The 22,016-nt window shown below is 37.0% G+C and overlaps 2 protein-coding genes and 1 long non-coding RNA gene across 3 annotated transcripts; all 3 read right to left on the bottom strand.

Annotated features, from left to right (window-relative positions):
* Positions 1-1,184: 1,184 nt before the first annotated feature.
* Positions 1,185-3,678, bottom strand: LOC135076167 (uncharacterized). Its single transcript, XR_010258197.1, has 3 exons — positions 3,543-3,678; positions 2,150-3,264; positions 1,185-1,760 (listed from the first exon to the last, which is right to left on the bottom strand). It is a non-coding gene; the product is annotated as an uncharacterized LOC135076167 (long non-coding RNA).
* A 664-nt stretch (positions 3,679-4,342) lies between these two features.
* Positions 4,343-6,728, bottom strand: LOC135076166 (uncharacterized). The gene is made up of 3 exons (XM_063970631.1): positions 6,634-6,728; positions 4,855-6,090; positions 4,343-4,605 (listed from the first exon to the last, which is right to left on the bottom strand). The coding sequence occupies exons 2-3, from the start codon at positions 4,966-4,968 to the stop codon at positions 4,396-4,398; spliced, it is 324 nt and encodes a 107-aa protein (XP_063826701.1). The 5' UTR covers positions 4,969-6,090; positions 6,634-6,728; the 3' UTR covers positions 4,343-4,395.
* A 9,312-nt stretch (positions 6,729-16,040) lies between these two features.
* LOC135075980 (uncharacterized) lies at positions 16,041-20,341 on the bottom strand. The gene is made up of 3 exons (XM_063970427.1): positions 19,960-20,341; positions 16,856-18,699; positions 16,041-16,106 (listed from the first exon to the last, which is right to left on the bottom strand). Exons 1-3 carry the CDS (start codon positions 20,339-20,341, stop codon positions 16,041-16,043), a joined length of 2,292 nt encoding a protein of 763 aa, XP_063826497.1.
* Between the last annotated feature and the right edge of the window lie 1,675 nt (positions 20,342-22,016).

The following is a 22,016-nucleotide window of genomic DNA, read 5'->3' as shown; positions in this document are numbered from 1 at the left end:
ATTACCTCATAAAATCCTATCTATTTCTTAGTCTAGTTATCAATATAATTTATAATAAGTAAAAAAAACTTACTTCACAAACTATGCTTGCTTGAGTGAAGCAGCAAATCGATCACACAGCGTTGAATAGAGCTCTGTGATTGGTTCGTGTGTCACCCTGTGCGTCCACGCGCACTGTGAGACCTTATAGTAATGTTTGTGAATACTGGCGAAAGACATTAATAACTCCATAATAAAAATCTTAGCTATCCATCTTCATTTAATCAAGGTCTTATGTACTTAGTTTTCGAACGATTCTCTGCTTTTTCACAGCTGATCGAGATGCGAAACCTGATGTGTGGCCGCGGCCTTATGGGTTAAGCTAGGTACATACTTCTTATTGTTCGCGCTTGTTCTAAAAGCGGGTACAATGTTCCTATGTATGGTGCCTGTAACAAGTTCTAGTAACGAACATTTAATCATGAGAAAGAATTACCATCGTCATTCCTCAACCGTAATGATATCACCATGACACATAATACTAGTAATCACAGTAAGTATGAATGGTTTGGATGTAGATGTGTCACGTGTAAAAAAGTTATATGTACTGAAATGTACTTTATCATCGATTAGTAAGTTATATGTATAAATAAGAAAGATAAGATTAGTAGGTACATACTAACGATAATATTTGTAATATGAGAACTTTGATTAGTATGGTCTGTTAAATATTTCGATTGCATTATTTGCAAACATGTTTTTGTTGTCAACTTATTAGTTCTAGAGATTAACCGTACTTCATATGAAATTGATTAAGTTTGTTATCCTGCTCCAAATTAAAACAAAAGACTACAGGACTGAATTTGATATTGTATTACCACGTAGCTTCTGGATTCGGGAAATGAGTACTTCTTATTTTTTTCGGAAATGTAGAGACTCAAGCGAACATTGAACGCTTTTCTCATGTAATTGCACCAAGCACTACTCAACACATCTGGCGAACGTAATCTTGTTATGAGGAAAAACTTTCTTAATAAGAACGCTGTTTGGTTTCTAGTTATTTCCCTCCACAGTTATCGCCGTTAGAGAGAACGATCAAATAATTACTGTATCTGGCATTAGATGTTTCTTTCTATAGGAAAATGATTTATTTTCTCTAAGCAAGATGAACTAAGCAATACTAAGAATAAATAAAATTTCTTAAGTCTTTATCACCGGATATTTATTTACTACATATTAGTCTAAGCACTTATAAAAGGAAAAATCTTAGGATAAAGAGAAAGAACTGTATTGTTTGATATTAGAAACACAATATATAGGTCTTTTTTTTATTTTAAGGTATTTAATGTAATATAGTCTTGTTTTAAATATTAAATGTAATTACATTACAATTTTTAAGCACACTAGGTTCGATTCTTCCAGCCTATAAGTGAACTTGTTTTCTGTTATTGCCATTTGTGCTTCGTTGTTGTCCATTCCATTTGCAGTTGACTAGTAAGGCTTGACAGGGTGGAAGCCAGGGTTCGGCAGGGGAGGGTGTTCTACATAACCTGGTGGATGATGCGGTGGGGGTGGGTGGGGATGGTGGTGTGGTGGAGGTGGAGGATGATGGTGGTGTGGTGGAGGGGGTGGGTAATGATGGGGAGGCTCATGGTGTGGTGGCCCATGGTGTGGTGGACCATGGTGTGGTGGGCCATGGTGAGGTGGACAATGGTGGGGTGGCCCGTGATGACCTTGGCAGTATGGCCCGCAAGGTGGCTGCACGTGTGGGGGCGGCATAACTGAAAAAAAAGGCTTTTATTCACTATAAATTGATACGATTAGGTATTCGAACGATGGAGCCACTCTTAATAAAAGTGACCACTCAAAAAAATTGTTGGTTACTATAATACCCGGAAGGGTCAAGTGGTTAGGTGTTACTACATAAAATCACAGCTAGAATGAACAAAAAACACCTGTTGTCATGATGTCTATTGAAAAAATGTACATGTTCAAGTTTATCATAATCAGAGAGCTGCGTATTAGATAAATCAATAGGTACTTATAGGTTTATTAGTATAAAGCTAAAGTTACTTGTGGTAAGAAATAAAAATTTAAAAAAATGTAATATTCATTAAAAAGGTTATATTTACTTTTTGACTACGTATTGGAATACAGTTTTGTTACTCACCTCCTTGTTTATATTTCTTTTCAACTTCTACACTTTTTGTTGGTAAATAGTGAATACCAAAACCAGTTCTCTGTACAATCTTTCAGACACTAAACAATTATCGAGTGGACCTTGTTTATCAACCTTTGCTATAATCTATAATTATTCCCCTTCTCTGAGATAACGACATTACCGAAAATGAAACCTTAGTACTACATTCACAAGTTACAGAATGCCAGATTTCAGTATTATCAACCTTTTTTACGAAACTGATAAGATTGATCGATATACGGACGAAGTATGTGTATGTGATTAATTGCAAAGTTTGTTTTCAGGTATAGGCGCTTATCAATTTCTATAAGGACCTAATAAAGATGAAAACTTCAAAATTCAGTACTCTAGATTAGATTATTATTATTATAGTTGATCCAAAACTTAACTTAGTTGGTTTCTAAGGGAAATAATTCAAAAGAATAAAGCATTTAAACCAGACCAGATAGCCTTGGGCTAATCTTATTTGACAAACTAAACAAGGAACCATAAAATAGAAATGTTAAATAACAGGATTATAATTTATACATTCAACCGGAATAATAAATAAAAATTCTATACAAATATTTTACAATTTACTTTTAATCCGCTCTACCGTGGAATTAAATTTTTGTGAATGATTCACTTTAAATAAGTGCGTCATAGGCAGGACAGGAATCGTCGTAAAATGAAATAAGCATGTAATAATGAGTTAAATTTTACTTTGTACACTTGATATTACAAGCAACTAAATTATTTATATAATCACCAATTTTAAACACATTTCAGTCAGATCTTCTTTGTAAACTCTTGTTCATTATCAATACTAGTCCATTCAATTTGCAGTTAGCGGTGGTGTGGTGGGCCGTGATGTGGTGGCCCATGGTGGTGAGGTCCATGGTGGTGAGGTCCATGGTGCGGAGGCCCGTGGTGCGGAGGCCCGTGATGTGGAGGCCAAAGGATGTGCGGTGGACCATGGTGAGGTGGACCATGGTGCGGTGGACCATGATGGGGTGGACCATGGTGGGGTGGACCGTGATGTGGAGGCCCGTGGTGGGGAGGACCCCAATGGGGAGGCCCGTGGTGTGGTGGTGGGGGCGGCATAACTGAAAAAGAAGGCATTTTTATTATATTTCAGGCTAGGTTGGTAAAAAACCGAATTTGCAGTTTACTATATTCGGTTCGGTTTACAACGCACATTGGAAAAAGTCACCTTTTAATAATTTAAGTAGGCACTTAGCTCATGCCAAACTAAACTGGGCTAAAGGAAGGACAAATTGATATCCTTCCTTTAGCCCAGCCCAGTTTAGATTTTAAGCTGTTGCTATTCAATTAGTTAATAATTTACATTCTGATTAGTGAAAAAAAGGTTTGTTTAACTTACCTCCTAGTGTTTTATTCCTTATCAACTGTTACACTGTTAGTTGGTCAGAACAATAGTTTGTTCTCTGTGCTATCTTTACGATACTGAACAAACGCCGAGTGGTCGTTGTTTATGTACATCTGGTATAATCTATATTTATTACTTTTTTCTTGGATCGTGATATTACTAAACATTAAACATTATTGTCATAGACGTAAGTCACTTTTCCATTTGATCGGTCTCTACTGCGGAAATGATAAGATTAATCGATACGGAATATTGTTTAGTGATTCATTCTGTATTGTGTTTTCACAGTTGTTTTAGTTATAGACATCGATTTCTGTACCTATAAAGAAAAAGTCATTAAATCGCAGCGGATCTCTAAGGTAGAGCATGAGATGCTGTAAGTTAGGTAATAGAGGTTTACATACAACATTACAAAGTAATAATTCATACTCATGAGGTACCTACTTGATACAATAAATCTATAATAAAAATAAAGTTATTAGAAAGCGTACTTAGTTTTTATAAAATAACTTTTTAGTCCTGGTCCAATTACATAGTTTAGAATTACGTGCTAAAAATTGAAAATCGTGGGTACGATGCCTACCTGAATTTAAAATAAGTTTAAAATAGAAAAAATTTAATTGTAGTTACTTTTCTACTTCTATTTAAAAAAATATAAACAGCTAGTCCACTCTACTGTAAAGTTTTTGCAGATGACTCCCAATAGTATGCTGGAATCATCGATAGGTACCTATTATTCGTATACTGGATTGAACATCCAATAAAAAGAGAAATCTAAAAATGAAAGAGGCAGGTCCAGTGTTTGTGAGGTTTATTTTATCTATACGTTTTATATTAAAAGTAATTTTTAAAGCAACTTATTATGTGAACTCTTGTTCTTCTTCATATTGGTCCAGTCCACTTCCAGTCTGCTAGTGGTGTGGCGGGGGTGGGTGTGGTGGACCATGAGGTGGTGGCCCATGATGAGGAGGCCCGTGGTGAGGTGGACCATGAGGTGGTGGCCCGTGGTGGGGAGGACCATGTGGAGGAGGCCCGTTTGGTGGTGGTGGCGGCATAGCTGCAAAATAAGGTCTTTTATAGTGAATGATGTTATCATTAATTTTTTATGTTAATTTACAAAACTTTGAATTATGCTCTTTTGAAATTTTATCATCATCATCATGAGATTATTTAGTTTTCATTGCAGGCTACTCTGTCTATGTAATTTATCAGAAGTAAGTGGAGGATTTGGTATTAATTTTACTTAAACATTCATAAAATTCAAAAGTAGATTTACTTTTAGTTTGTGGAAAAAATATTAACTTACCTGTGTGGTTTTCTTATTAACTTCTAAACTCTTTAGAGAGAGAACAACGATTAGTTCTCTGAACAATCTTTCAGATACTGAACCATTGCCGAATGGTCGGTGTATTATGTACATCTAATAATCGATATTTATTACCCTACTATTGAATAGTAACTTTAGTAGACATTAAACCTTATTGTTAAAGTCACAAGTCACAGAATTAATCATTCCATAGTTCCGTACCTTTGGGCTTTTCCATTGAACTGATAAGATAGATTTGTATACTTAGAGTATTTTGTAGAATAAGATCATATAATGACTGTTTTAAATCAGCTATGTTAGTCAAGTTATTACATACAACATAGATTTAGAAAAATATGGATTTTCCATCAAAATATTATATTATTCAACGATTACAATCTTCAGACAATGATTCATTCATCGTAAGTTCGATGTGAAATTGTGAATGTGAAAGTTATATAAACATACCTACTATAGTTTTAAGTCATAGTAAATCAGCCTTTTCTGTGAACTGATAAGATAATTATATCAACACGGAAAATACTTTGGCATGACCAATTCTAATCTTTACAATGATAAGTTATCTATGTTTACAGTAAATAAAACTTATATTTACCTATTCTTACCATGGCATATAAAACAGTTCATTATTAAAATAACTACCTTTACACGAACGAAACTAAGTTGAGACTTGAAATTACCAAAAATTGGCATTTTATTGTTACAATGTTGAAGTTTAGTGAATATGTAAGTACACAAGTTGTTCTTGTGAGTGTGTTTTTATAAATTCTTATTAGTAATTGACACAACACCATAGGTAGGTATTTAAAGATTTATTTATACAAACATTTTCAGTTCTTATAACTCTTGGTAAATAAATATAGAAATAATAGTATTAAAACATTCTCAATTGATTATTAAATAAAAAACACATCAAATAAAAAGATCTATATCACAGATGTCTACTTTAGCGAGCTTGATGGCAGGGGCACGTAGTGTGGTGGTAATTGGGGTGATGTGGGCAGCAACCTGGCGGGTATTGTGGTGGGTACTGCGGCGGGCACTGTGGTGGGTAGTTCGGGTGCTGATGAGGGGGGTAGTGGGGAGGTGGGGGGTAGCAGGGGTTGTGGTCGACGACTGTTACGGTGGACCCGCCGTTGTTGTTGTAGAGGCAGTGAGGGTGGCAGTAGGTCCCGCAGTGGGCCCCGCACGGCATTGGCATCGGTTGAGACATTCCTACCGAAAGACATTTTAATATGATTTCTACATTCATAGTGCTTCTACATTAATAGTTACAATATACACAATTAATTTGTTATCTACAACACATATTTTTTTTATTAGGAGCTTGTCTATGAAATTACCAAGTGTTTTCAGATTTAAGTGCTTATATGATTTTTATCAGTCAATAGCATTCTGTTTACAAATTAAACTAAAGTTGCTATTAGATTGTAACATTCATATAAATCTTATAAATTCAACAATTTTCAGTTTTCTTTTTCTTTAATTTTGAACAATTTTAAAAGAAAAACATAACATCCTATTAATCATCTACTTAATAACATTATTGTAGAAATTATTATTTCACAATTTATAATAATTAAAGCCTTGGTTAATTTAATGCTAGGTGTATGTACGCAAAACTTTAAGGCTGGGTTGCACCATCTTACTTTGACTTTAACAAACGTCAAAAATCTGTCAAACTCCATACAAAATACACCGGATAACGTTATAATTACGGTTAAAGTTAGGTGGTGCAACTCAGCTTAAGAAACTCACTTTCTGGATGTTGTAGTTATTCCATAAATAACAATAACAAATCTGCCAATTGTCTTCGGGTTGTATAAATAGACTGATTTAGAAACACTGTGTGTTCATGTTTTATTGCGTTTCCATAGGTCTGCACGTGAGCATGTTTATTTTGATAAGGCCAATTCATTGCACTTTTAACCCTGTGTTGTACACCTTAAAATACAATCACAACAATCGGTCAAGAAGATAAGACACAGTGATAATGGAGTGTTTTTAATAATCTTATCAACGGAATTGTTTTGTACCATGTACTTAGCTTAATGTCTGTTCTCCTTAATCATTACTCATGGGTAGATATAGCTTTAATCATCTTTTTCTCTCTGATTCGGAACAATAGTTTTGCAAGTCATAAAAACTTCCATTAATTATTTCGTTTCCAGTTGAGTGGTAAGTTGAATTGAATTAAAAATATTCCTTAACCAAGAATATACCTACACATAAGCAGGTATATTGTGACTGTTAATGGAGTAAGTATGGTTTACTGTGTAGTAAGGCCTTCATGTAAATTAAGAAAGATCAGTCTTGGCTGGGATACTTTTCCTGCTCGCCTCAAAACTTACGTTTTGAATGATAGACGCACAATTTTACATAATGGAGTCATCATCATCGGTGTGTGCATCAGCATACCTAACTTTATCTATGCTTTAGTAATATCGAGAAAAACAAAACCAGTCCTTTATAAATAAACCAAGCCAACATTAAATACATTACAGATAGATCCAACCAGTTCTAACTTTAGCAGAAAAACGATACACCGCAAAACAATCCCATCCAGTCACGAGAAACAGCAATCGTTAAAAGTTGTTTGGAGTTTTTCATCGCCCGTTTGTTTTGAGATCTCCACAAAGCAGAAAATGCTATTTACTTATTGCGCTTCGTTTACTTACAAGGTATTTAGGTTGTGTCGTCTCTTCTTAGTTTTGTATTTGGGAAATGGAATTTTCCTGTCGGGATAGGAGGGCGCAATTCCCAATCGGTTTCGAAAAAGGATGTTTTGTAATATCCATTCAGTTTTTGTTTACTGTTGCCTCCTTTGTTTTGTGTTTTGATGGAGGGGCCATTAGTGGCTGTGTCTATTAATTTAAGGCGTCTTCAATGATGAAATATATTGGATTATGAATTATGACTAATGAGTAAATTAAGAGTCTATTGAATTTGTAGCCGGAAAGTTTGACACGAGCTAGATACGAATAAATTAATAGCTATTATAAGGCAAAAGGGCTCTTTCCCATGGTGACACTCACTTGTGTGTTCACACAACTGTCCAGTTTTGCGAGATACTTAAAGGGCCCTTATTCTACGCAAAATTGCGTATAGTAATTTTTTTTATTAAGCTTCAAATACTTCAGCAGAAAGTTCACTTTTGAGTACCTAGACTGAAATAAAGAAAACTACTCTTGCAAAACACTGAAGATTTTTCTTAGAATTAGAACAAAGAAATTGGAATATTGGATCAGATATATCTACAGGGCTGCCTATTCCCTACATCCACTTCATGTAGCCGTCAGCCCAAAGTGCCCTTCGCTCTGAGCAGTATGTTTTTGTGGATATTCCTTTAAACGGACACAAGACTATTTTACGGATCGTTGCGTGTGGACATTTCGAGTTATATCTCCTTTTTGTGGGGCATTCATTTCGCTTTCCTTTCTGGGCATGCCTTTATTATACGCATTTCCTCGACGCAAGGAAAGCTCGACAATACACCCAGTTTATACGTTTATCATAATAAAGTTAACTAAGCGTGACGCATCGCGAGAAGTATGTCTTATGAAGGGGTGATACGCTTTTTATTGCATTATGCTTTTTGATATGAGTTCGTGATAAACATAGATACCTGCTGACTTTAACGTTAACGATGAAAATATGAATTTTGCTGCAGCCATGCTTTCCTAACGCACATTTTATAATGGGTTAATATGTATATTATGATGCCCAGTATGTTGTGTCTCTTCAAATGAACCGTCATTTATCGTCACGATATAGCACATTATGTGGACAATCTAAAAAGCTATTCGAAGTACGATTACGGTACAGTATGAATACATCTGTTTGATTAATATTTTGGATCAAAAAATGAGATGTATTGTAAATGTTCCTAGTTCTTTAAAATCCTTTTTTTTATCGTATAACACTTTATAGTCTCTAAATAATGCTTAACAGAGTAACACAAAAATCTGTTTACAGTATGATTAAGCAAGTCAAATAACAAATGGCGAGAAAGTAGAGTCTAAAAGGAAAAAAAACAGAAAGAAATGTATAATCACAGACAAGTTTAAAAATAAATTTAACACCCCTTGCTAATTAACAAGGAAGTCGCAAGTCGGAAGCGAAAAAAGTAAACGAGAGGGAAAAAAAGCGGCTAAGGTATTTATTGGGTGGAATTACCGAAGGAAACGAACTATTTACTCACCGTAGAGTTCCTCTGAAGACCAAATATTTTGAATGAATTACAAAACGAATAACAAAAATAAAATTGTGTATTTTACCTAAATGTTTGCCGTTCCAAACTTAAATACAAAACAATAATATTGAGAGCACGCGATTTTTGACCCACTCCAGTCTTTAGAATTAGCTGTAGTTTAAAATAAATAAATTATTCTTCATTGTTTTGAAAATGAATTTCCAGTTTGTTACCCAATAGCGGTATTGGAACCCTAATGATTATATCGCTAACGGGCGTACAGTTGACTTTTCATTAGCCGGTTGTGCTGTTGACGCACCTAGTTTTTGTGGTCGTGTTGACTTTCAGCGGTTCTGCGCGTACTGACTTTTGGTCGACACACAATGAACTATGGTTTTATTAATACCGACCGACTGCAACGGGAATGTAAATTGGTATTTACTACTCCGATTGTTGGCTGAATTATTGGCAGTTGTGCAATCATTTGAGTTTATGCCATGCCTTACGGTGTAGTAAGTCCTCTCTTTAATTTTCCCTTTAAAAGAAAATCACGGCTAATATTTGTAGCGATAAAATTAGATAGTTTACAACATTTACCAAGAATTCCAAGGCTCAATTATTTCTTAAAATAGTAAATTTATTCCTGAAAACGCAATTACCTGTCCTTGACTGTAAAATTAGATTTTTAGTTGGTTTGAAACCAACAAATAGTTATTTTACTGAGAATTATTAATATCTGGAGACATTTTTCCGATTCTGAAAATTATTTCAGCACAGCGACGAAAATAAAATTGAAATCAGATCTACTGTGAATTTACATTATTTTCAAGAAATACAAAATGGTAATTTCACGAGAATAATAAATAAACACATTCCCGAGAGACGCCAGTCATTTTGTGAAAAGATCAATCAAATGTGAAAAGATTTTACGATAAACATTATAAAACTTTTCGATACCGAATATGCCTATTTGCTTGCAAATATTATAGACTAGCTTATGCCTACTGGCATTAACCAATGTAGTGTAATTTATTCAGATTATAAATAAATTGGATAAACGATTTTATCATGTTAACTATATCCCAAGAAAATCATTTATGCACGTTCAATTGAGCGCTAAAGCTTAGCTCGCTCAGCTTAAAATCAACTCGGCTAATTGGTCAGTCGGTTTCGTAGCCTTTTGGTGGATTTATTTTGAGTTAATTAGTCCCAAAATTTCCGTCGCAAACAATTTTAAGAGCCTGATTACGAAGTAAACGAGTTCAGTCAAGGTTCTCTCCAAGTTCAATGGGAACGTTACCGGTAATATTTTAGCTGTTTTATTGAGTTGAGGTTTCTTTAGCGTGTATTTTATTTAATTCTTAAAGCCTTGTAATTAACATGGAAAATTATACATGTGGTTTGGACTACCTAATGGGAATTATTATATTTTATTTAAGAAATATGCAGACATGCATATGACATAAGGGATTTGTTCAAAAATATTTTCAATAATAATAAAATTATCATGTTTTAACAAATTAAATTAACCCGCTTGTCACTGGACGTAAATATTAATATTATCAAAATGGTTCTCATCTGACCGAATTGCAGCATTTGTTCTTTATGTGGATCAAACTCCACATATCCATTGTGTTTGAATAAACATTTCAATCGAGAGGTTTCATTGGCAGTGGCCAGTCGACCGGAGCGCACATTCAGCTCTTTTTTACGGTACACTGGCTCCCGATGAATGAACTGAATGAACTGCCGCTGGGTTATTAGACCCCACCCGCAACGTAGGGTTAAACTAATATACGGAAAACATACTGCGAGCTAACGACTCCGCTCGAGGGCTATGAAATTTTCATTTGCTCAGTTCACGTTCGATCCAATTGTGAGCGATTGCGATGAATGAAACCTGAAACCTTCACAATTCTTACAAAGTTGAGGTCACTTGTTGTTGTTGATGTTATAGGGAAGTAGTTAGTGCACTTCGTTAGATGTCGATAAGTAGTGTTAAAGACACACAAGAAGCTTAACAGACAAACTTAAAACAACCCTGTTTTCCCGTCGGGAGTTAAAATGTACATAATTTTATTCCGCTGAAAAGAGCCACAATCCATCTAGTATAATTAATAAAGTTGCGAGTGTGTTTTGTGTTACAAAAACAAATAATGGTAACGGGGCGTGCCAACTCTGTACCTCTGTGTTTAACCGCCTGTTCGAAGGGAAGTGTATAGAGTTTGGTGAAGCACTCAAAGTTGGAGAAGCAGCCGTCAAAAGTTCGAGAGAGCATCAAACGAGATAGTCATGGATGACTGACAGATTAAATTTTCATCCCCGCAATATGCCGAAAGAAAAGTTTGACACCTTGTCTATTCGGGTTTCCGATTACCGATTTCAATTTAGACGTGTTCAATAAAGGCTATTTATCATATTTAGGCTGAGTTTTACCAACTTATTTTGACGGTACCTTTAACAATAACCGATGTTTTTTGTATGGAGTTCGACAGATTTTTGACGTTTGTCAAAGTTAAAGTAATATGGTGCAACTCAGACTTAGAGATTGGTAGTAAAGGACTCTAGGCCGCTTCAGCGAAATTTAGGGTTCTTCAAATGAATGACAGGGCGACAGGAGAGTATTGCGAATGTATATTTAATAAATAAAACCGATTTAATCTTCTAGATGCATATTACAGAACGATACTCAACACTAGGCTTTTTGGTTGAGTTTCAATTGGTTGAATTTCAATTTTTCGAGAAAATTTAGGTATGACTATTCAATCGATTTTGAAGCGTTGTTTATTCAAGCGATGGTAGGTAAAAAGAAAATGCGTTCAGGTTTAGTCTAAAGAAGACTTTCCTTGATTAAAAAACATTTTTAATTTCTGTTATTTGAAGTTACGTAAAATAATTAAAAAAAAAATTACCTTTTGGTAAAACACTCAATTTTTGTTTGTTGTATTCGGTCAACTACCAATCAAAGCAATGTTAGTTATTCTGAAAAAAAAGGCGAATAAAAGTCTACCATTTGTGTGTAAAACTAAAAAAGATTTAATTTTATAACTACTTACGTCTATGGTTTAAACACATACTCGTACTTAGTTATCTTTGTTATATTATCTAGTATTATTATATTCATAATTCAGTCCCAAAACATGTCACATATCAGGTAGTTCTATTTATTTCAATATAGTTCTCCCGGAGCAAGGATGTTTCGCACTTTAATGTGATCCCGGGTCCGCGCGTTCCTCCGGGGCCCTACGTCTAAGTTAGGTTTAAGTTAGAGCGGGCCTGCTCTATGAGTCTCGTGTGGCACATTCGGAGTGATTTTTTTGGTCACACCGTGTCCCTGTAAATAATTCTGATGTAGAACTTTTGGCTTTTAGTAATACATAGACAAAATATTGAATGCCTATGTCTGTATTCTGGCGGTTTTAAAATCAAAATAATTTGTATAAACATTGGCTCCTTGAATATACGCGTCCCGTGTTTATATTGCCCTTATTCGAAACCGTCCTAAATTTCAAAGGCGCAACAAATAAATTCTTTGTAGAAGAATACGTTCACTGAATTCTCGCGAATTGATTAAAGTTTAACATTTAACAGCCAAACGGAGGGTGCTACCCCAGCACAAGGAAATTTTGAAAGCTCGTGTGAAATTCAATAGAAAGACTACAATGTCAACTCGAAAATATTTTATGCCGGCACCGAGTCCGTATCACGTAGCAGCTCCTCTTCGAAATGCACAAAATAAAACACCAAACAAAGAATACGAAACTGCAATCGTAAAGTAGCCGTCGCCAACCTATGCAAATAGAAAATTTAAAATTCGAATTGATTCGGTAAAATGGAATATCCCGGAATAAGCCTTTTCCATTAGCGGAGTCGCGGGACAGCACTAGAAACGTCAATTTGCTATATTAATTAGTCAGTCTTGCGCCAAAATAATCGCAATTAAATATTCAAATTTGGAAGTGCAGAGCCGTGTCGCTGCAGCGGCGGCAGACTCGCGCTGTCACGAGTTGCATTCGGCTTGTCGGCGGAATGAACATGTCTGGCCCGTGGTGTTCCAGGAATAGCATCGAACGGGACAGGTCAAACGGAAATAAAGCAAGCTGCACTCAGCGAAGTTTGGACATGTCTGATAGCTTTACTGGCGGCTCGTGAATAAAATACACATTATTTCTGTTTGCCTTTTTTATTCCATTTTGAACACTATTGTGGCGATTGTCGTTTATGGAAATAATGCTTGCGGAAGTTGTGAGCGTCCATTAAGTTATTATTGCCGTTTTCAGGAAAACTTATAGGTAGTTTGAGAGATATGAGTATGGTTCCTCCATTTTGCCACGGTAGCGATAAGGCTCTTAAGCCCTACTCGTAGAATTGCGTAAGAATGGCTTAACTAATTAGAAAGTGTGTTTTTATAAGACATGTTTCCTACGTATCTACGTACTACCAGTAAAAGGGAGAAACATACCTTTATAAATAGTTTTCGTGATGTAACGCATTCTAAGAACTAGCTCCATTTAAATTCGAGTCGACGTCGCATGCGAAATATCAGCCGTATATTAGGCCTCAGCCTCGAACTTAGCGGGCAGCGGGGCGGCGGCGGCGGCGGCGCGGGAGCGGCAGGATCTTATGCGTAAAATCAAATAGACCGGTTCTCGAAAACAGCGGCGCGGCAGCGGCGCCGGAGCGGGCAACGAGCGGGCAGCGGCGAGGGAGCGGGCAACGAGCGGGCAGCGCACTCCTTCTTTTGCCCACAATAAATCGAGCGTTAGGAATAAATTTGAATCGAAATAAAATTGTCGCCGTTGTTCAGACATTTCGTTTGCGAATAAAAACAAATATCTCGACAACACAACCCCGAAAACAACACTTCGCCGCTAAAGCGCCGCGCGAGCTGCCCGCTTGTTTCGAGAACGGGTCTGCGTTGCCCGCCCCGCTCAAGCGCCGCCGCCGCTTCCGCCCCGCTGCCCGCTAAGTTCGAGGCTGAGGCCTTACAAGAAACCAGAACCGAATTCATAAATTGCCGACAGGCTTATTGCCAATTCGGGGTTCTCACGCTATCTTCGGGTTCTCTTCCAAGAGAATCAATTACGCCGTTCATACGTCATCCGATAACAATTGCACGGCAAGTATCTTGGCACTGCGGGCCGCAGAAAATATATTATGGAGGCGAGCGGTTTACAGTGTGCGATAAAACGGACGAATTTGCATCGAGAATCGAACCAGAAACCAGACGGTCCGCAAATCGACGATCGTAAAACGATCCGCCGGTCACCGGGCTCATGAATAAAGAGCCGGCCGACCTTAGCGTAAAAAATTGATAACATACGGCCAACTCGTTAAAATATTAACGTCCAGCCTGCGCGCTTCAACAATATTTTACATCCGTTTTTTCCGTAGCTAACATACTATATTTGATGTGTTCATGCAAACAAACTTTTGCGATAAGTGTCAATAATGTAGTGGATCTAAATCTTGTCATAGACCTGCTGCAAGATTAGTATTTTTTTGGTTAGCAAATACTGCATCGCTTATTTCATTTCGTAGTTAAGGTACGAGTATGTGACGTGAAAACTTTGATATTATGTACCGCACCTTCTACACAGTGCTGAAAAAGTATTCCATATTTTTGGGTTAGTAGAATCCTGTAATAAGCCCTGTTAATGTGATGACGCCTAAGTGTGTTTTTTATTAGATTTTCGAATTAGAGCAAATAAAAAAGGACTGTATTTCAATGAATGTTTTAATGGCGACAAGCATAGATTAAAGAGCTACCACAGACATCTCTTTTTTTTTTCTTTTTTTGCCAAAGATAATAATAGCATGAACATTCCGCCCACCAAGAACTTAGTTCTTAAATAACACTTTAAACTTAAATATTTAAATGCTTAATATATCAAATTTTACACAATAAGTTTGTCTTAATGTACCTACTTGATACATTTAGCACTGCTATAGGAACATATTTATGCTGTGAATAGATACTAATAACTTAATAATGAACTTAAGTAGGTTTTACAAATATGTAGTTACACAAAACTAAACAGTTAACCAGCATGAACAAAACCTATTTAGTAATTAAACAGAGCTTACTTACTGGACGTTTGAATATACCAGATTTACATTTGACAGATACAACTCTTGTAATGTTATCAGAACCAGGATGTTTTTGTATAATTTTACCTAATAGCCATTTAGCAGGCGGCATATTATCTTCCTTTAAGATTACAATATTACCTATTTCAGGTTCTTTATTTTGTGAATTCCACTTATATCTCTGATTAAGATTACCCAAATATTCTCTATACCACCTATTCCAGAAATGATTAACAATTCTTTGAGTCATCCTCCATCTATCTAAACCCTTATAATTACCATCGACTTCTTGATCAACAATATTTATTAATGGTTCGCCTATGAGAAAGTGGCCTGGTGTCAAAGGCAGGGGATCGTTAGGGTCATCACTAATTAAGCTTATGGGACGCGAATTTAGACAAGCCTCCACCTGTGCCAGGACCGTTGCCAGCTCTTCGTAGGTAAGTGTAGTGTTTCCAAGCATTTTACGCAGATGTGTTTTAGTGCTACGCACGCCCGCTTCCCACAACCCTCCGAAATTGGGTGAGTGCGGAGGTATAAAAAATGCCAATTTGTGCGCTCTAACACAAGCAGTTTTGCTATCTCTTCAGGAAGTGATGATTTGGCATTATTGAACATATCTTGTATTTCCTTGTCGGCGCCAACAAAATTAGTGCCGTTATCACTCCATAAGTCTTGACAATGGCCACGTCGTGCTGTGAAACGCCGAAAGGCCGCAATGAATGCCTTTGCGGTCAAGTCAGTGACGGCTTCCAAGTGTATGGCTTTAGTAGCCATGCACACAAAAAGACATCCATAGCCCTTATAGGATTTGGCTCCTCTACCTGGTGAAAATCTTATTTGTATTGGCCCAAAATAATCTACTCCTGTAGATTTAAAGGGTTTACTCGGTTTTAATCTTGACTCTGGAAGAAGACCCATCAATGGAGTGTTCTTCCTTGATGTATATCTCAAACAAGTCACACATTCTCTAAAGGTCTTTTTGACACGCTCTTTGGCTTGTATGATCCAGAACTTAGACCTTAAGAAATTAAGCGTAGCTTGCGGACCTCCGTGAGCAGTCTGATGATGCGCATCAACAATTAAAAGCTTGGTAAAATGACTTTTAGCAGGCATAATCATTGGATGTCGCGTATCATAACTTGCGTCTGAATGTGAGATGCGACCTGACACTCTTAAAATTCCCTTTTCATCCAAGAAAGGACATAAAGTGCGTAAAGGACTTTTCTTAGGTACACATCCTTTAGCTTTCAGGTGTTTTATTTCACTCTCAAATTCTATCTGTTGGACTTGTTTAACGCAGATCAATAATGTCTCTCTAAGTTCGTCAACTGTTATAAATTTCGGTAAGTTTAATCTCTCATCTCTTGGTATCTTAACTCTTCTACAGTATGACAGGACCTTTAGTAACCTCGATAAAGAAGAAAATCTCGACCAGATAAAGTCTTCTTCAATGTTGGTTGAAACAGTTAGAGCCTTAACTTTCTCTTCCTCGTGCGTGTCTTCAATTGATGTAGTATTCGTCTCAAGTTTACTCTTCGACAACCACTGCGGGCCCTGCCACCATAAAGGATGTGCAATGAGATCCCTCGGGGTCACACCTCGCGAGGCACAGTCTGCAGGGTTTGATTCTGTAGGTACGTGATTCCATTGTTCAACGTTCATTATATTTAGAATAGTGGACACCCGATTACTCACAAATGTAGTCCACCGAGATGCGCCTCCTCTCAGCCATGCGAGCACGATCGTGGAGTCTGTCCAGCCAAACAAATGCTCTTTGGGTATCTCCATAACCTGTGATACTTCCCATATGAGTTTGGTCGCCAAGGTAGCACCGCACAACTCCAGCCTCGGGATCGTGATCTCCTTCTCTATTGGGGCTACTTTGGTTTTTGCCGTTACCAGGTGAACATGAACATTGTTTGATTCATCGGTGACTCGTATGTAGACAGCAGCTGCGAAGGCTGATTTGGAAGCATCTGAAAACACGTGTAATTCCTGTTTAGAACCTGGTGTAGCGTTAAACCATCTTGGTATTTTCAGTTCCCTCAAATCTGCCAAGCTACTTCTATACTCCAACCACTCAGTCAGGATGTCCTCAGGTAAGCTTTGATCCCACAATAGTCCTGATTTCCACAGTGTTTGTATAAATTTCTTGGCGTTAACAACGACTGGAGCAATCCAGCCCTCTGGGTCGTAAAGCTTTGCTACATCAGCTAACACTTTTCTTTTGGTAATCGGTTCCTTGGGATCTGGTAACTCCACTGTGTACACAAAATTGTCTGTTATTCTGCACCAACTCACTCCAAGGACCTTGATGGTCTTGTTCAATTTAATAGGTGTTACTTGCTTACCATTTTGCTCATTTTTATCTTGTATTTTCTCTACTATGTTTTCACAGTTACTATTCCATTTTTGAAGTTTGAATCCACCCAATTTCATTAACCTATTCATCTCATCGTATATTTGTAATGCCTCACTTTCTGTGTTTGCTCCAGTAATTAGATCGTCCATATAATAATCTGTCTTAGTTAATTTGGCTGCTAGCGGATACCTATCTTCCTCTAACTTGGCTAGGCTCTGTAAAGCTTTGACTGCCAGATACGGCGCGCATGCAGTACCAAACGTCAGGCGTAATAACTTGAAGTGTTGGATGGGTTCATTTGAAGTGAATCGCCATACAATTCTCTGAAAATCTGTATGCTCGTCCGCTACACAGATCATTCTATACATTTTGACGATATCCGCGATAAGACATATCTTATGGTTTCTCCATCTCATCAGAATATGTCTTAAATCTTGTTGCAATTTGGGACCAACAAGTAGGTCATCGTTGAGTGATACATTGTTGTCTCCTTTACTCGATGCGTTAAACACGATTCGTAGTTTTGTAGTCTCCTTATCTTCTCTTATCACGGCATGGTGAGGAAGATACACTGCCTTGTTATTCTCCACCTCATGTTCGTAAACCGGTCTCATATGATTTAAAGTCAAATACTCCTGAAACACCTTGTTGTATTCTTCTCTCAGCTTAGGATCTCTCGATAATTTTCTCTCTAATGACTCCAATCTTTTGATAGCAATCTCTTCAGAATGACCATATTTACTTTTAGGATCATCCGTTGCAAATGGCAATCTCACAACAAATCTTCCTTCCTCATCTCTCACTGTTGTTGCTTCAAATATCTTTTCACATACCTTTTCGCTCTCTGTCATTTCCTTTTGTATTGTATTAGGCTCATTCTCCATTTCCCAGAACTTCTTCAATAAGTCATCCTCCTCAATATGTATGTGCATGCTCGTAAAATTAGCTTGTGATGACTCACCGGGCTCTGGTGTCACTTTCCCTGATATTATCCATCCGAATACTGTGTTTTGCGCCATCAGGCTCCCTTCAGTCTGCTTGATTACTCCTTCCAGTATTATTTCACTATAAACGTCTGCTCCAAGTAAGACCTCTATCTTCCCTGGCGTTGCATAGGTGGGGTCAGCCAATGGTAGGTTATCAATATCTGACCACGATGGTGTGCTGAGTTGTGTAGCTGGAAGCAAAGATGTTAAGGAATGTAACACATATGCATTTACTTGGATAACACGTTGTGGATTATGGCGTGACACAAGGTGAAGTGAAACTGAGTGTTTAATTCTAAAAGAACCATCCCCCAACCCTGACACCCAACCACTTACAGGTTTACGTGATAAACCGAGTAACTGTACTGTGGCCTCAGTCACAAAAGAAGCCTGAGACCCCTGATCAAGTAAAGCTCTTACAGTATGTTTACAATTAGTTGAACTAAATACCTTAACTCTAGCCGTTGCTAACAGGACACAGGTTGGCTGAAGTTTGCCTCTAGAAAATGCTGTAGTAATATGGGTACCACCTGATGATGTACTCGTTCTCTCACGTTGGTAATCTCTAGATGTCACTGTGGCTCCATCTCTCTCGTTCGCTGCAGTAGTTTGCTGATTGGAATCTCTGTTCTCTCTCTCATAATGTAGGGTAGTATGGTGACGACGTCCACATCTCTTGCAGCTCGTTGGAAGACGACACTTCGCGACGGAATGTGTAGGTGATAAACAATTGAAGCATAGCTTGTTACTTTGCACAAAATCTTGTCTTTTGTTGGGTGTTAACAATCCATATTCTTTGCACTGATTAAGGAAATGGTTTTCTTGACACATTTTACATTTGTTCTCAATAGAAGCATGAAAAGCTTTAGGCTTAGCAGCTGGTGTGGTGCGTGCTGGTGTGGTGCGTGTCACATTTGTATCAATCATCTCTAAAGACCTGAATCTGCTCTCTAAATATTCTCGTAATTGTTCCCAGGTCGGTAGCTCATCACTGTTTACGGAATTCATATGTTGTTCCCACTGTTTGATTGATTCAGTGTCTAGCTTTGACACGACTAAAAACACTATAATCGCATCCCATTCACTCGTGCTAACACCTATGTTATCCAACGACTTCAAACATGTTGATGTAGTATCCAGCAATTGTTTAATCAAATTAGCTGACTCATTATTCAGTTTTTTCACTGAAAATAAATTTCTCAACACTGCATTACTTATGTATCTCTTATTGTTATAGCGTCTCATCAGCTGTTTCCAAGCTTCCTCGTAGTTCGCATCTGTAGTAGAAAAGTTACTCAATAGGTTTTGTGCTTCACCCGATAAATTACTCTTCAAATAATGAAGTTTTTCTACTGGCGTAATATGTTTATTTTGATGTATTAATGATGAGAACATGTCAAAAAATGTTTGCCACTCTTCATACTTTCCACTAAATGTCGGTAATGTAATACGAGGTAGTTTTAAGTCGCATTGACCAAGATTTTGGGTAACCACTGGTGTTGTCGTTGTTTTCTGTGTAGACGTTAGTAATGATTGTAGATTCTCTCGCAACAACGCCTTATACTGAATGTATAGTTCCTCGAAATTTTCATATTTATCTTCAATGAAGTACGGGTGGTTGCGGTCCGTCAAAGTTTCGGACACTATTGCCTTATGACCTTCCTTGAAGCTATAGTATAAACTCTCTAGCGATTCCAGTCTAGCTTCCAAATATGGTCTTTTTAACCTATCTCTAGGTGATTTCTTGAAATTTGTTTCCGCTTTCACCAAATTGTTTTTGCACTCATCTTGTAATGCGAACAACACTTTTAGTTTTCCAGAGTCTTTCGCCATCTTGAAATTGCAACAACCAAACGTAGGAGGTTATAGTTCACTGTGAATTGCAATGCTCGCTCAATATTGTAATTGCCAAGTTCACAACACATTTGAAACCCAGTTTGTATAGTAATCGTTCGTATTGTAGATAATTCGCACTGATAACTGAACTTGCAAAAACCGGCAGCCGAGAGTTCTTTGCATTCCAATGCACACCACATGCGCAGTTTATTGTTCACATAAATTGTTCACTCAAAAACTCGGCCCACCGCTCGAAACACACTTTTTCTTGTAGTTCTGCTCGTATCCGGCTCGATTTGGACCAAATGTTAATGTGATGACGCCTAAGTGTGTTTTTTATTAGATTTTCGAATTAGAGCAAATAAAAAAGGACTGTATTTCAATGAATGTTTTAATGGCGACAAGCATAGATTAAAGAGCTACCACAGACATCTCTTTTTTTTTTCTTTTTTTGCCAAAGATAATAATAGCATGAACAAGCCCCAACAGCTGCGTGAAAAAACAAGAAAAGGAAATTATACCGCTGCATCTATTTATGAAAAACGACACTCGGGTCCTGTGTGGATAGGGCCACTCGAAAATTGTTCGTATTGTTTGAAAGATAAGGTTTAGTTCGTTTCGGGCAGTTTTTTGTGATGCGCACATTACATTGTGGTTTCTGGAGTCACGTTCAGACAATATTTGCTGTATAAAATTCAGCAACTGAGTCTTTTGTAGGTACGATGTGTACAACGAGTACCAACTCATCACTGTTGCACTCTTTAGTATTTTAAGCTGCTGTGAAAATATTTTCAGTTTATTACTACACTCAGCTGAGTACAAATGGAATGCTCTTTTCTGTTGAAAATTGTTTGTTTATTATACAGCATATTCTTATTTGGAATAGTACAATTATATATGACCTTATCGATAACAAGCCACAGCTGTGGAATAATTTGATGTTTGGGATCTCCTTATGGGGCTGTGAGCAAAAGCCTCTTTGCTTTTTCTTTTTATTCACGCCTAAAGACAGTCACATACCTAGTATGTCAAAATGCTACTGCTTGTTATATTTTGTTCGCGAGTTTAGTGTTCAGTCACAATTTTGATTACAAAACTCATATCAAAGTTGATTCGAACCTTGCTACGATGACAGTTTGCATCTAATATGCTCTCAAAATGGGGCATGTTATGATTAGTACAAAATATAAATAAAAATGACTTTGCGAAGTGTAAACGTCAGTTAGGTACTATTTAATACATAGGTACCTATGTAGAGTCAAATCTAAGATAACAGTCAGTTAAATTTAATTAAAGTGTTATTTAAAATTCAGATGAACTTCCGACGACCCAGCGTGATACTAAACTTGTTGAGTTATGTGAAATAATATTACTTGAAATTGGATAAGCAAGCCTTGTTTATTGAGTTGTTTTTTTTGAGTTGGTATAACTAAGTATTATATTATGTAAAGTCGAGTGATCGAAAAACTCATCAAAGTAAATATAGGCACATAATTGAATTAAGTAGGTATATTAAGGTTATTTATTTAGGTCCATATTGACTCGTTACTTTGTGTACATTGTAAAATAGGTTGAGTTCAGTGATTGGTTCAACGATATGACCAATCACATCTTGACTCTATGCTTGAGTTTCGTTTGAGCTTCATTTCGTCAAAAGTTGAATGAAAGATAA

This window comes from Ostrinia nubilalis, chromosome 11 (genome assembly GCF_963855985.1).
Source record: "Ostrinia nubilalis chromosome 11, ilOstNubi1.1, whole genome shotgun sequence".
In the NCBI taxonomy this organism is placed as follows: Eukaryota; Metazoa; Arthropoda; class Insecta; order Lepidoptera; family Crambidae; genus Ostrinia; species Ostrinia nubilalis.
This window is presented reverse-complemented; position numbering and strand designations above follow the sequence as displayed.

Bases quoted from the DNA above. Each gene is read 5' to 3' on its own strand.
- LOC135076166 (XM_063970631.1), bottom strand. From the start codon at position 4,968: ATGTACATAATACACCGACCATTCGGCAATGGTTCAGTATCTGAAAGA. The intron at 4,606-4,854 runs GTAAGTTAATAT...CTTATTTTGCAG, and splicing joins TTAATAAGAAAACCACACAG to CTATGCCGCCACCACCACCA.
- LOC135075980 (XM_063970427.1), bottom strand. From the start codon at position 20,341: ATGGCGAAAGACTCTGGAAAACTAAAAGTGTTGTTCGCATTACAAGAT. The intron at 18,700-19,959 runs GTATTACATTAC...CTTTGCTTCCAG, and splicing joins ATGCGACTTAAAACTACCTC to CTACACAACTCAGCACACCA. The intron at 16,107-16,855 runs GTGAGTAATCGG...GACTTGTTTGAG, and splicing joins CATCTCGGTGGACTACATTT to ATATACATCAAGGAAGAACA.